Source organism: Hylobates moloch, unplaced genomic scaffold (genome assembly GCF_009828535.3).
Source record: "Hylobates moloch isolate HMO894 unplaced genomic scaffold, HMol_V3 SCAFFOLD_2, whole genome shotgun sequence".
Taxonomy (NCBI): domain Eukaryota; kingdom Metazoa; phylum Chordata; class Mammalia; order Primates; family Hylobatidae; genus Hylobates; species Hylobates moloch.
In genome coordinates this window covers 23,159,550-23,174,554 of record NW_026652277.1, presented here as the reverse complement: position 1 = coordinate 23,174,554, position 15,005 = coordinate 23,159,550, and the positions used below count along the sequence as shown (strand labels likewise).

General features: G+C 45.5%; 1 protein-coding gene and 1 long non-coding RNA gene across 2 annotated transcripts in view; both read right to left on the bottom strand.

Annotated features, from left to right (window-relative positions):
* LOC131382108 (uncharacterized) overlaps positions 1-12,233 on the bottom strand; it is a 44,808-nt gene extending 32,575 nt beyond the window's left edge. Inside the window, exons 1-2 of the long non-coding RNA XR_009211279.1 lie at positions 12,179-12,233; positions 8,309-8,403 (exon numbers count right to left, since the gene is read on the bottom strand). This is a non-coding gene — a long non-coding RNA (uncharacterized LOC131382108). The remainder of the gene's footprint in view (positions 1-8,308; positions 8,404-12,178) is intronic.
* OTUD1 (OTU deubiquitinase 1) lies at positions 9,054-12,201 on the bottom strand. The gene has a single exon (XM_032170174.2). The coding sequence runs from the start codon at positions 11,763-11,765 to the stop codon at positions 10,320-10,322; it is 1,446 nt and encodes a 481-aa protein (XP_032026065.1). The 5' UTR covers positions 11,766-12,201; the 3' UTR covers positions 9,054-10,319.
* Positions 12,234-15,005: the final 2,772 nt, after the last annotated feature.

The following is a 15,005-nucleotide window of genomic DNA, read 5'->3' as shown; positions in this document are numbered from 1 at the left end:
CCCAGCACTTTGGGAGGCTGAGGCAGGTGGATCACCTGAGGTCAGGAAATCGAGACTATCCTAGCTAACACAGTGAAACCTCCTCTCTACTAAAACACAAAAAATTAGCCAGGTGTGGTGGCATGCACCTGTAGTCCTACTTACATGGGAGGCTGAGGCAGAAGAATCGCTTGAACCCAAGAGGCAGAGGTTGCAGAGCCGAGATCACGTCACTGCACTCCAGCCAGGGCGACAGAGCGAGACTCTGTCTCAAAAAAAAAAAAAAGAAAGGAAATAGAAAAGTAGCAGCCTTATCAAAATATAGAAGGTTCAGCAGCTGTGTACACCTGTTGAGAAGCTGATGGGAACCGGAATCCTAAATTATTGCCACAGTTAATTATACTTTTGTATCTTTTTATATCTTTGCCATGGGAAATGAGTTAATGTATATTTTATTCACTTTATTCCCAGATACTTCAATATTATGATATATTTTTCCTCTTAAAGATATTTTACGGCCAGGTGCAGTGGCTCATACCTGCAATCCTAGCACTTTGGGAGGCCAAGGCAGGAGGATTGCTTGAGGCCAGGAGTTCGAGATCACCCTAGGAAATATAGTAAAACCCCATCTCTACAAAAATTTAAAAAAAAATTTTAATTAGTCGGATGTAGCCAGGTGTAGTGGCAGGCGCCTGTAATCCCAGCTACTTGGGAGACTGAGTCAAGAGAATCGCTTGAACCTGGGAGGCAGAGGTTGCAGTGAGCCAAGATCTCACCACTGCACTCCAGCCTAGGTGACAGAGTGAGACTCCATCACAAAGAAAAAAAAAAAAAAAAGAAAATTAGCCAGATGTGGTGGTACATGCCTATAGTCCCAGCTGCTCAGGTGGCTAAGGTGGGACAATCATTTGAGCTAGAAAGTTCAGGCGGTTGAGCCATGATTGTGCCACTGCACTCCAGCCTGGGTGACATATCAAGATCCTGTTTCTAAAAATATATGCAGATATTTTAAACGTGTGTGTGTGTGTGTGTGTGTGTGTGTGTGTGTGTGTATGTATATATATGCTGTAAACCATTTCTTTTTTGTTTTTTATTTTAGTAATTTTTTTTTTCATTTTTACTTTGCAGGAGCAAGACCTAAACAATTTCTAATAAATGAAGTTAAAGAAGACTGTGATTTTTATGCCAAACTCCATTTATCCTTCTCCTTGGGAACTGTCTGGATGGTATTTTCCAGTTGGATGTGCTGCACGTGACATGTTCTGGAGAGAGCAGAAGTGACAGACGCCACCTCAGCATGTGCACTCTGCTCCCTCTCATCAGACCAGACATGACTACAGACTGTCATTGTGCAGATGGTGACAGTCCCTGGGGGCAGAGCTGCTCTTCTGACTGCACTGCTCCCCTTGGAGGAGTTAAGTGAGAAAGAAACTTTTTGTTATAGCAGCTTGGCCTAACACAACTGTATTGTCTAGGCTTGTAAGGTCACGTTGCCTTCCAAATCAGTAGAGCCATCGCAGCAAATCACATTCTGAGCAGTACTAGCTTCTGCCAACAGTCACGATCAAGTAAATGAACAGGGACCAGATAGGGTGGCTCACACCTGGAATCCCAACTTTGGAAGGCTGAGTTAAGCAGATCATCCGAGGTCAGGTGTTCGAGACCAGCCTGGCCAACATGATGAAACCTTATCTCTACTGAAAACACACACACACACACAAACACACACACACACACACAGACACGCAAATTAGCCAAGTATGTTGGCAGACGCTTGTAATCCCAACTACTTGGGAAGCTGAGGCAGAAGAATCGCTTGAACCGAGGAGGCAAAGGTTTCAGTGAGCCGAAATTGCACCACTGCACTCCAGCCTGGGTAACAGAGCGAGACTACATCCAAAAAAAAAAGAAAGAAAGAAAGAGAGAGAGAAAGAAAGAAAGAAGAAAGAAAGAAAGAAAGAAAGAAAGAAAGAAGAAAAAGAAAGAGAAAGAAAGAAAGAAAGAGAAAAACAGAAAAAAGAAAATGAACTGGTAATGAAAAATCAGTCAGAGAATGACTTTATATTGACAAGTTTAACATACATCTTAAATCTTTCTCTTCTTTGGCCTAGAATTCTGTGTAAGCAGTTACTGAGGTTTCTGTACCTACTGTTTATGGAGACATGAGCATTGGTAGATTTAGTAAACAGCAAAAGCATTAACTGTTTACTCCCTTTAGGTCTAGTCAGTGCTTTTCAGCAAGATGGCAAAGGTAGCAAAGTAACAGCTAAGAATTTCCTGACTGCAGTTGTCCACTTAACTGTGGCATTTCCTTCTTCTTTCATTCCTATTACATCACTAGTGTAGCTTGTATTTCACTGTGAGAAACAAAAAGTGTGAATGTTTCCTGTTTGTCATCAGAACTGAAAGCCTTATTTGAATTTATTTTATAAATTGGCTGCAGAAGTGTCACATGACACACTGGTATAAATTCCCTTCACAAGCACCTATTTTGCACACCAGCTTTTTGTTCCTATAAGCTAAGAAATACAACCACATTGTCCATCCCTAAAATTATTCAAACAGACAACCTCTAATCTAGGTGGAACATTTGTTTAGACTCAATTATTACTTCAAGCATGTATCGTTAAAGCTAAATCTCTATACACTGACATTCTACTTGGCATCCTCACTTGCTAAAATAATTCGTTTCAAGTATAAAATGTCCTGTGTGTGTACATTTTTTTCCCTACTTTAACTGCTTTAAAATATAAAACTCATAGACCTCACAGGAATTAATTCATCCTTTGCGTTTTTCAAATTGTCAAAATCTACTTGTCAGCATATTAATGCAGGGTATTTACTGACTCTATTAAACACTAATCAATATGAGAAAAAAATATTTTACTCTAAAGAAAAAGGAAGTTCAGGAGGAAGACTAAACTTTCTTACCTATGTAGATGTAATATACACACATTAAAGAAGTATTAGGGAGAGGAAATTCAAAGAGAACCATCATATCTGTACTGGACCCATCTATGCACAATTTGATTTGGAGTCTGCATGAGGACCTAATATTTGAATTCCCTTGTAATTACTGCAGCTTTGTGGACCAGAAAACTAATAAAAAATGTATAAACAAGCTAGGTGTGGTGGCTCACACCTGTCATTCCAGTGACTTGGTAGGCTGAGGTGGGAGGATTGCTTGAGGCCAGGAGTTTAAGATCAGCCTGGGCAACACAGTGAGACCCTGTCTCTATATTTAAGTATATATATGTCAGCCATGGTGGATCATGCCTGCAATCCCAGCACTTTGGGAAGTCAAGGTGGGTGGACTGCTTGAGGCCAGGAGTTCAAAACCAGCCAGGACAACATAGTGAGACCCCCATCTCTACAAAAGAAAAAAAAATAGCCAGATGTGGTGGCCCACACCTATGGTCCCAGCTACTCCAGAGGCTGAGGTAGGAGGATTGCTTGATTCCAGGAGGTCAAGGCTGCAATGAACTGTGACTCCATCCTGGGTGACACAGAGCAAGACCGTATCTCAAAAATGACATAATTAAAAATTTATAAACGGCTGGGAACAGTAGCTCATGCCTAATCCCAGCAACTCAGGAGGCCCAGATAGGAAGATTGTTCGAGCCCAGGAATTCAAGACCAGCATGGGTAACATAATGCTAGCCACTCAAGAGGCTGAAGCAGGATGATTGCTTAAGCCCAGGAGTTCAAGGATGCAGTGAGCTATGATCATGCCACCACACTCCAGCCTGGGTGACAGGTCAAGACCCTAGCCCTAAAAAAAAAAAAAAAAAAAAAAAAAAAAGTATAAATAGAAGAAAGACAATGGCAGGGACACACTATGAAGGATCATATATGGTAGGGAGGAAACAAAATATTAACTAGGCCATGACAAATCAGCTCCAATTTTGAGATTTAATATAGCCAACCCATTTGTTTTCTGAATATGCCACTGCACACACTCAGAGATCCCTTAATCAGACAAATCCAGGATACCACTAAACAATGAAAAGAGAAGACAATGCGAGCAGAAAAAAGCACTCTGGTTGACCAAAAACTAAGCTTAAACATGTTACTCACAGCAGAGCATCACAGTTCTGAATTAGAAACTCATTTCTAGTATGACAGGTTGTGTTATTTAAAAAAGAGAAACCCATTTCTTACGATTTGAGAGTCAATTCTGACAAGCACATTGATTAGTGTATCTAACTGAACATAGAAAATCATAGTGGGAATTGAGGTTGGAAAGTGACAATGGTAAGAGCTTTTATAATGCGAGGAAGTAGACAGGAAAAGTATAATCACAGAGATAAAATTCCCAGCACTAGATGGGCGTGGTGGCTCAGGCCAGTAAACCAAGCACTTTGGGAGGCTGAAGGGTGAGGATCACTTGAGCTCAGGAGTTTGAGACCTCATCTCTACCAAAAATAATAATTAAAAAATTAGCCAGGGAGATGCGTGGGATGGTGGCATGCACCTGTGGTTCCAGCTACTCAGGACGTTGAAATGGAAGGATCGCTTGAGCCCGGGAATTCAAGGCTGCAGTGAGCCATGATCATGCCACTGCACTCCAGCCTGGGCAACAGAGTGAGATCCCATCGTGGAACAAATTTAAAAAAAAAAAGTCCCAGCACTCTGAGATCCCTTTAAGTACAAATGAACTGTCACATTTCAGCCATCTGCAAGCACTAAAGGATTAAACCATATTCAGCTTTTTTTTTTTGAGACGTAGTCTTGCCCCGTTGCCCAGACTGGAGTACAGTGGCGCTATCTCGGCTCACTGCAACCTCTGCCCCCGGGGTTCCAGCGATTCTCCTGCCTCAGCCTCCCGAGTAGCTAGGACTACAGGTGTGAGCCACCACGCCCAGCTAATTTTTGTATTTTTTAGTAGAGGCGTGGTTTCACCATATTGGCCAGGCTGGTCTCAAACTCCTGACCTCATGTCTGTCCACCTTGGCCTCCCAAAGTGCTGGGATTACAGGCAAGAGCCACTGTGCCCGGCCTCATATTCAGTTATTTTATAAAGAAAAATCAGTACACCATAACTTTTTTTTTTTTTTGGACACGGAGTTTCACTCTTGTTGCCCAGGCTGGAGTACAATGGTGTGATCTCAGCTCACCGCAACCTCCACCTCCTGGGTTCCAGCGATTCTCCTGCCTCAGCCCCCATAGTAGCTGGGACTACAGGCACCCGCCACCACGCCAGGCTAATTTTTCTATTTTTATTAGAGATGGGGTTTCACCAATGTTAGCCAGGCTGGTCTCGATCTCCTGACCTTGTGATCCACCGCCTTGGCCTCCCAAAGTGCTGGGATTACAGGTGTGAGCCACCGCGCCCAGCCTTTTGTTTCATATTTTACACAAAAAGGAACTGTTCAGTTATTTAGAAAATTCAGTTGTGAGAAACAGGGCTAGATAAGGTTTTACTGTAAGTTAACTGATGACAGTGAACCCTCTCTGACCTTTACTCATGGAATCATTGTCATTGACCTAATTTACAACAGGAAGAAATACATTTTTTTCCAACAGCTGTTCTGATCTGATTTACACTACTTGCCCTGGTCCCACTGACCAATGACATAAGCATGCAGCCAGTATTATTGAGCACAACAGTCCTAACTCATGCTTGAATTCTGTTCAACATTTCCTTCTCAACCAGGCTACAGAGAAAACAGTCAAACTAGGAATTGCTAGAGACTGGATGTGGGATGGCAGTGACCCCCAAAGGAAAACAGAGTAAGTAATTTTGGAGAAGGCAACACCTTCAAGATCATAGCAGATTAGTGAAGTTCTATTTTTAAATAATTACAGTTGACCTGGTTTCTCAAGATGTTTGGAAGATGACAGAAAGATAAAATCAATGAATTCTCATTTTTCGTTTCAAAAACCATTTTGTCAGTTATAGAATTCAATACTGCAATATCTTTTTCTATTATTTGAGTTTAAAACGTGCATAGTCATTAATAATTCCCAGTACCTTCAGAGTCATTTTCATTTAATTTCACATCCTCCAACTAAATATTTTCCAAAGCTATATTTCTCAATTAATTCCTTCATTCAAAAATTTGGCGGTGCATAGCGACTCATGCCTGTAATCCCAGCACTTTGGGAGACAGAGGTGGGTGGATCACTCAAGGTCAGGAGTTCGAGACCAGCCTGGCCAACATGGCAAAACCTCATCTCTATTAAAAATACAAGGCCAGGCGCAAGTGGCTCACGTCTGCAATCCCAGCACTTTGGAAGGCCAAGGCAGGTGGATCACAAGGTCAGGGGATCGAAACCATCCTAACATGGTGAAACCCCATCTCTACTAAAAATACAAAAAAAAAAAAAATTAGCTGGGCGTGCTGGCACGCACGTGTAGTCCCAGCTATTCAGGAGGCTGAGGCAGGAGAATCGCTTGAACCTAGGAGGCGGAGGTTGCAGTGAGCCGAGATCGTGCCAGTGCACTCCAGCCTGGGTGACAGCAAGACTCCATCTCAAATAAATAAATAAATAAAAATACAAAAAATTACTTAGGCATGGTGGCGGGCACCTGTAATCCCAGCTACTCGGGAGGCTGAGGCGGGAGAACTGCTTGAACCCGGGAGGCAGAGGTTGCACTGAGCCAAGACCACACGATTGCACTCCAGGTTGGGCGACAAAGCAAGACTGTCTAAAAAAAAAAAAAAAAAGAAAAAAGCAATTTACTGAGCACACGCTCTGCTAGGTACTTGGGTTTGAACCCAGGGATTCAACAGGGAATGTGCCTATTGAGCTTAGTAAATTTCGGAAATCAAACTGAATTAAATGTCATCTAGTTTCTCAGTGCCGCTTTGAGATTTATAGACACTCTAGGGATGTACAAAAAAAATGATGTCTGAACTTAGGATGTAACAAATAACTGTCTATTTAATGTGAACATGCTACATACTTGAATTTATCCAGTACATTTACCTACATATCAAATTATCAAATGTCCAAAGGACTACAATCTACTCTTCTTCCCTAATGCCTTTCTTCCACATGAGCACTAAATGTCATGGTAAAGTGCAAAACTTGGAAAAAAATTGTGTAAGTTTAACTTTTTTTTAGGAAGAGAAAAAGCACATAAGATAAACTTGAACAAAGTAATGAAATTATCTCCAGATTTTTTTTTTCAAGGCTGAGTGTGGTGATTCACACCTGTAATCCCAGCACTTTGAGAGGCTGAGGTGGGAGGATTGCCTGAGGCCAGGAGTTCAAGACCAGCCTGGGCAACATAGGGAGAACACCCCCGCCCCGCCCCCAATCTCTATGAACAATAAAAAATTAGCTGAGCATGGTGGTACATGCCTGTAGTCCCAGCTACTCAGTAGCCAAGGTGAGAGGCTAACTTGAGCCCAGGAGGTAGAGGCTGTAGTAAGCCATGATTGTGCCACTGCACTCCAGCCTGGGGGACACAACACCCTGTCTCAAAAATAATAAAATTTTAAAATTAAATTTAAAAACAGGACTGGGCATGGTGACTTATGCTTGTAATCCCACCACTTTGGGAGGCTGAGGTGGGATCACTTAAGCTCAGGAACTTAAGACCAGCCTGGGCAACACAGTGAGACTACATCTCTACTAAAAATTTTTTTAAAAAATTAGCTGGGTGTGATGGTGGACGACTGTAGCCCCAGTTACTTAGGAGGCTGAGGTGGGAGAATCACTTGAGCTCTGAGGTTGAGGCTGCAGCGAGCCATGACTGTGCCATTGCACTCCAGCCTACGTGACAGAGGGAGACCCTGTCTCAATAAAAACATAAGAAAAAAGAAAAGAAAAAGAAATCAGACCTTGGAATCCTAATTTGAAAATGAAACATAACACAGAGGAAGCTACCCTAAAACAGTAATAGGCTTACAGAAGGCTTTTTAGGAATTCTTGTGTGTTCTACTCATACGTGTATACAATTTTAAGCATCTCCAAATGTTATACAGTTCTAAATAAAGTGGAGAAAAGGGGTAGCCAGGTAATTCAAATAATAGAATTTCTTTCTTCCCAAATTACTTACTGAAGCCATGAAGCAAAACTTACCTACACAAAAATCTAGAGATCTGTGATTAGTAAACATTGAAACCGTTGACAAATTCTTTCCTTGATATTCAACGGCATCCTTCCAAGAATGTTAACCAATGAACTCAATCAAGTTCAGCTGTGTCTATGACTGTGCTGTCTAAATTACTGAAAAGTAAAATATCCAAAATAGCTGCTTTTCTTATGCATTAAACATACCCCAACATTATGCACACAGGTGCACCAACTTAGTCCATTTGTGCTACTGCAACAAAATACCTATAATTTATAAAGAACAGAAATTTGTATTTCTCACAGTCTGGAGGCTGGGAAGCCCAAGATCAAGGCGCTCCCAGGTTCCACGTCAGGCGAAGGCCCCTTCCTCACAGATGACACGATCTAGGTGTCCTCCTGTGGCAGAACAACAGAAGAGCAAAATGGGCCTAAGCTAGTTGCTTCCAGATCTTTTTATAAAAGACACTAATTCATTCATGAAACAGAGCGCTCATGCCTTGAATCACTTCCCCAAAAGCCCAACCTCCTAATACCACCATAATGGGGATTAACACATGAATTTGGGGTGGTGGGACACATATATTCAAACTATAGCATGCACTTTTCCACATCTTAAAAGATTCCCGTGGTCTCAAGAGGCCAGACTAGACAAAAATTAGGGCATCTCTTTGGTTACTCTTTAAAACGTTAAAGTCTATACTGAGAGTGAGTGGAATACAAAAGTATGACATTTAATTAAACATTCTGCTGGCTGACACAAAACTTGCACTTCCTTTTTCATTAGCCAACAGGTACAGCTATAACTGTAGACAGAAATTATAATTAGAAATGAGAGCAATTTCTTGGATTATTCCACTTTTAAATTATATTTTATTCAGGCTTATCCTTTGAAATTACTCATGATTAGCCTATCCTCTTCATGTGAGAATTTAGGAAACCTCTCTTGCTGTGGCATCTTTACAGAAAAAAAACTTGTGTACATGCATATGAGTAAGAAAGTTTCCTACAAACATCACAATTTAAAAACCACTCTATCCAAAAAGGCATTGTAAAAGTATAATTTTGCATTTTATTCATTCATTCCATCAGCTGGGAATTGCTCTATTGTACAAATACAGTTTTGTACAAAAAAATCACAAAATGTTACAAAATAAAAAAAGTACAAACTGCATTACTTAATAAATATGACTAAAAGTAGTTAAAGTGGCAATGAGATAGATTTTAAGTTGGAAACATTGTTTGACCCAGCAAACCAAGCTCTGTTTACAGACATTTCTACATTAATACAGGGCAATCCTATTTTGCCTTTTGAAAGAATGTAAAGAAATATTAAGACAGTGTTCTCCTGCTATAACTGCCAAGGTTGGCTCCAGATATTTATGCCATTAGTTTATAAATCTCTTAGCTGGATCCAAGAAGTTATATAAAGCGGGAGGCTTATCTTGTCACAGAGTTTTATACCATGTTAACATTCTCTTACAACAAAATGACAAATGTAAATAAAAACAACTGAGAGCACCAGACAATCTACTCTACACATCAACCACGGTACAGAATAATCATTCTGCCATCAGCAAATATCAGACTTTCATTCAAGTAAGACCTGGTACTATCCCTTAAAAAAGGAAAAACAAAACAAAACAAAAAAACACAAAAAAACACCTTCCCACAACCTTCCATTAAGTAATCTTCTTTGAAAGATTCGCCATTTCTAGAAAAATAATGACTCCAAAACAACAGCTCTGTTTCATCAAAATGGAATGGGCCAAACATCTGGTAACAAGAATGCATCAATATCCATTTGAAATAATTATCTAAGAATTGTGAAATTCAAATTTCAACAACATAAAATAACTACCAAATCACAAACTCTGTTCAAAATAATACATTTCATATAAAGCACTTCTCTGGATTTACGCCTGAAAGCTGTTTGTCAAAATGGAACACGTCATAGATGAAGGTACACCAGTTTTTAAAAATGTTGTGCAAAAATACATTTTTATAGAAAATAGACTACCAGGAATGAACAAATTTACACTGTGAGAAATCAGCTTGCAAATTAAGTAGAGCTCACTTTATACAGCAAATTATAAATAGCAGTAAAATCACCCAAAGCTATCATGAAACATCATTTAGGTGCCCAGCAACCTTCAGCTCTGAGAAAACATTCAAAAAGATGATTAAGGCATTACACCTACAGTAAAATCTACTAGCAAGTTTGAAAGTGCTATTACCCTGATTAAAGTTCATGTGATTCTCCAAACACAAGTTATATATGCAATGATTCCCAGGGTGTAAGGTTTTGAGACATTTCAAGAGCATGCATTTTGTTCAATGTACATTTTAGACAAGGATATGGCCATAGATTTGGCAAGTTCTTCGTCGCGTTTCCTTTGCACTTGAGTTTGTTTGCACCAGTTGTCGTACTCTGGGTTAGGATAGGAGTGATCAAATACAGCATCATAGTGTCCGTTACTGAGCCAACTGAGCCAAATACTAGGCCTCAGGGAATCCTCTGGGCCCAAATAATGAATCATGGTAGACACCGTGGGGCTCTCCAGTCTCCCTCCAGTAGTTAAATGGATATTCACATTCAGCATCTGCCCCATGGCCAGCAACTCCGGGTACCCAGCCCATGCCCCATCTTGGGCAGCAGCGATGATAAACTCCCCCACGTCGCCCTCAATCAGGGGGCTGAAGTGGTCGAGATGGTCGGCGATGTAGTGCACCGTCTGCTCCCTCAGCTCCCGGTGCAGGCTCTGGTCCCCGTACACCGTCTTGCTGACAGCTCGGTAGAGGCAGTTGCCGTCTGGAATGATGTGGAAACGGTACTTATTCCTCTGCCGCAGGTACTTGTCCTGCTTCTCCACCTCGGCCAGGTACAGGGCCAGCTTCTCGTCTCTGGGATCCGACCTGGAGACGATCACTGGCTCCGCCGCGCTGCTCGGGGCGGCCTCGATGCTCCGGGCAGGGGGGGCCTCGGCCTCTGGGTCGGGCCTCCGCGCCGCGTCCCCACCGGGCGCGTCGCAGCGGTCGCCGCCCCTCTCCCAGCCCCTGGGGCCCCTCTCCGCCAAGTGCTCTTCGCCCCACGGACTGGGGCCGGGATCGGGGCTCCCCGGGGTCGGCACGGGGCCTCGGTGCTTGGCGGCGGCCAGGGCCTGGCGGTGCTCGCTCAGTCGGAAGTTCCGATCGGGCCCCTCCCGTGTCGCGTCCAAGCCCGCGGGCTCGGGGCAGTCGGGCCGCAGCAGCTCCTCCAGGAGCCAGGCCGAGGAGCCCCGCCGCGGCGGGACCGGGGCTGCGGGCGCCGGGGCCAGCAGGAGGCAGCGGCCGCGCGGGGCAGCGGCGGAGCCCGCGGCGCCGGGAGCTGGCTCGGGCCCGTGCAGCAGGAGCCTGTCGGCGCCCAGGGCCCGCACGGTGATCTGCGCGGTGGACGTGTAGTGCGGCGGCAGCGGCGGCTTGCAGGACGCGCCGGGCGGGACGGCGGCGGCGGAGGCGGGCGCGGCGGCCCCGGACACCACCTCGAAGCAGGAGGAGAAGGCGGGCATCTTGGCGGCGGGGACAGCGGCGGCTTCCCGGTGCTCGGCGGCCGCAGCGGGCTGGCACTCACCAGTCTCGGGCTCGGGCGCGGCGCCGGCGGCTCCCGGGGGCTGCAGCGAGACCTTGAAGGGGGCAGCGGCGGCGGGTGGCGCGGGGGCGGCGGCCGTGGGACCCGGGGCCCCGGCGGGGTAGTGGGTGCAGACGCTGCTGTAGAGCTGCATGTCCCTGCCCGCCGCTCGGCCCCTTATAGGCGCGGCGAGCCCCGGAGCGGGGGACACACCCTCCGGGCCCGGGGGAGGGGACCGGCGGAGCGCGGTGACCCAACGGCCCCAGAATAGAGATGAGCGAAAGGCCGCCGGCCGCCGCGCGTCAGCAGCCGCGAATAGCGCCCGGGTCCCGGCCAAATTCCTGCTGCGCCACAGCGCGGGGGGGGCGGGGACGGGACGCGAGCTCGACCCCTGCCGGTGCGCTCGGCCCGCAGACCCGGGGCGCCGCGCCCGCTGCAGCTGCTCCGGCCCGCGGCGGCCGCTGGGGACTCACGGAGGAAGCCGCCCGCCCCGCTGGAGCGCGTCCCGCCGGCTAGGAGGAGCGCGGTGCGCGCGGAGGCCCGGGAGGCGGGGCCGCGGTTGTTTACCTCAGGCCTCGCGGCCGCGTCACGTGGACTCACTGGAATGCGCGGCTCGTTGAGGCGCCGGATTCAGCCTAGCCTGCTCGCCCCGCCCACTCTGGCCCGCGCCCCGCCCCTTGCCGCGCTCCGCCGACGTCACGGGCGTGGCCCTCGGCGCGCGCGCTCGCGCGCGGGCGGGGCGAGGCCGGGGGCGCGGAGGCCTAAGCAGTCCTAGGATTCCTAGCTGGGCCTCCCGCCCACGTGACTCCCACGGACCGCTTCCCCCACCTGGGCACTGGTTTCTGCGCTGCGCCACTCTCCCCAGCGGCTGCAGTGGATGCTGCGGGATGGAAGCTGCTTGGGGCGAGTTAGCATGCTCGGAAAACTTGCGTGGCAGGAAAGCTTCCGGCATGGGTGTGGAGAACGGAATGCTGCCTTAAAGTCTGTTTGGCCTCTGCATAGTCATGGGCTACCATCCCTGCTTGCATTCACTACTGCCTCTTTTTTTTTATCTTTTTAGAGATGGGGGTCTCACCTGTCTCCAAAGCTGGAGTGTACTGGCGCAGTCCGTAGCTCACTGCAGCCTTGACCTCCTGGGCTCAAGCGATCCTCCCGCCTCAACCTCCAGAGTAACTGGAAACCACCGGTGTGCACCACCGCACCCGGCTAATTTTTTTTTAAGGCGAGGGTCTCACTACAGTTGCCCAGTCTGGTGTCGAACTACTGGCCTCAAGCTGTCTCCCGCCTCGCCCTCCCAAAGTGTTGGGATTACCGGCCCTAGCCACCACTCTTGGGACCACCGCGTCTTTTCCTTTTTTTTTCTTTTTCTTTTTGAGGCAAGGTCTTGCTCTGCCTTCCAGGCTGAGTGCAGTGGCGCCATCATGTCCCACTGTGACCTCGACCTCCAGGACCCAAGCGATCCCCCTTCCTCAGCCTTGCCTTGGGCAGGGATTACAGGTGCCCAGCTAGTTTTACCACTGTGTCTTTTCTATGCACTTCCTTGGACTCATTTGTTAAGGGTGAGTCCACTAGTGGATTCTCCTGCCCTGCTAAGACGAAACCAACTTTTCTGCAGCTCTGACCTATGCCATTTGGCAAATATCTGGCTTGGGCGAAAGCAAGGAAGCCTTTTAGGCTTTTATAAACAGCCTTTCTCAGAATACCAAATGCAGTATCACTTACGGCCTTTTGGAAATAGGTGCGATTGCTAGCCAGAGGTCAAAAGCGGTGGAGAAAGTCGTGACCTGCATTCTGAGGCAAGATAGACTATAGAAAATACTTCTACCAAGTCTTTTTGTAATACCCACCTTTGTAAGGGAAAGCCAGAGTAGTGGGAGACTTTTGCTATATTCTGAGCTTTGATCAAATGCTAAATTAACAGGGCCTAAACATTCAAATTGAACCTAGAGGTTGTCCTGACATTTTAGAGATAGGGAGACTGAACCTGTAGGTGATGTAGGCTGTACTCCGGTCCCCACCTTTCCAGTGGAATGTGAATTCCATGAATTGAGAGACTTGGGTCTTGCTCTTAAATTTCCATCCCCTAACACCGTGCCTGGCACATAATTGGACCTCATTAATATTTACTAAGTGAATGAGTAGATGGAAAGCGAATTCCCAAGGTTTGTTAGACAGTAGGGAAGCCAAGATTACTATCCAAGTCCCTTGACCCTAGCCAGGGCTTTTAATTATCTTTGGGCAGTATGACTGGCAGGGTCCCAGCTCAGGTCACTTCAGCCGGTTATGTAAATTAACTCAGAAGAAGGTAAATGACTGTCTAACTTTTCAAATTCTGGTAACTACCCCATTGGGAGCTTGACGCTCTCATGGCTAATTAGAAAAAGGAAATTACCATCCTTGGATTTCATCACTGATTTGTTGGGCATCTGTTGCTCTGTGCATGAAGCACTTCACGCTTAACTCTTTCATTAGCTGGTGTTCTGAAACAGAAGGCAAGACCGTTAACAAGGCCATCATCAAATAATATTTACCATACCCACCGTGTGCCTAGCAGGACTAGCATAACTGGAGCCTGAAGGGAGATAAGGAAAATATTAGAATTTAAATCCTAAAGCAAGAATAGATTTTAACAGGTTGGGGTAAATGCAGAAAACAACGACAACAAACAAACACTAGGTCCACAGAAGACACACTACCTCTGATGTACCAAGTTAGCAACAGACAAAAACAAAGAGGTGAAGATTCGAAACATTAACATATGAATGTATTTTCAAAAATCTTTTTAGTTTGTCTGGGGGCAGTGGACTATGCAAGACTGCATATTGGCAATAGGAATCCTCGTCCACTCTGTATCTCAATGTGGAAAGGCTTCCTGGAGGAGGTGATACTTCAGGAAACCTTCAAAGCAGATATGATGGCAGCTTTGGAACTGGATGTTGTTTTTGGCCCTTGGAAGCTAAGAGAAGACAAGGCCTTGCAGGTAACAGCGAAGAGATTAGGGAGGCAAATCTGATTTCTCGTGAGTTCACATAATTATCTATAATGTAATTACGTAATTAAAATTAATATGCATGAAAATTGCTACATGATCAGAACGATTGAAGAGTATAAGTTTTCAGGAAGTGAGCTGTTTTTATTCTGATGGTTTCCATGACTGTTTTCCCTTCCTCAACTGTAAGCTCCTCAGAAGGGTCCCAAAGCTTAGCATAGAATAACTAGTACAGCTTTTGCTATATACTGTATGTTAAAACATGGGAAGACTATAAATGTGATTTTTTAAAAAACTGTGCAAAGAAGCTGAATCCTGTGTCTTTAGATAAACATTAAATACATGCAATTAAGCTAGAAAAAAAAATTCCTAGGCTAGGAGCCATGGCTCATGCATATAATCCCA

Excerpts from the sequence above, each read along its gene's own strand:
- OTUD1 (XM_032170174.2), bottom strand. The coding sequence starts at position 11,765 with ATGCAGCTCTACAGCAGCGTCTGCACCCACTACCCCGCCGGGGCCCCG.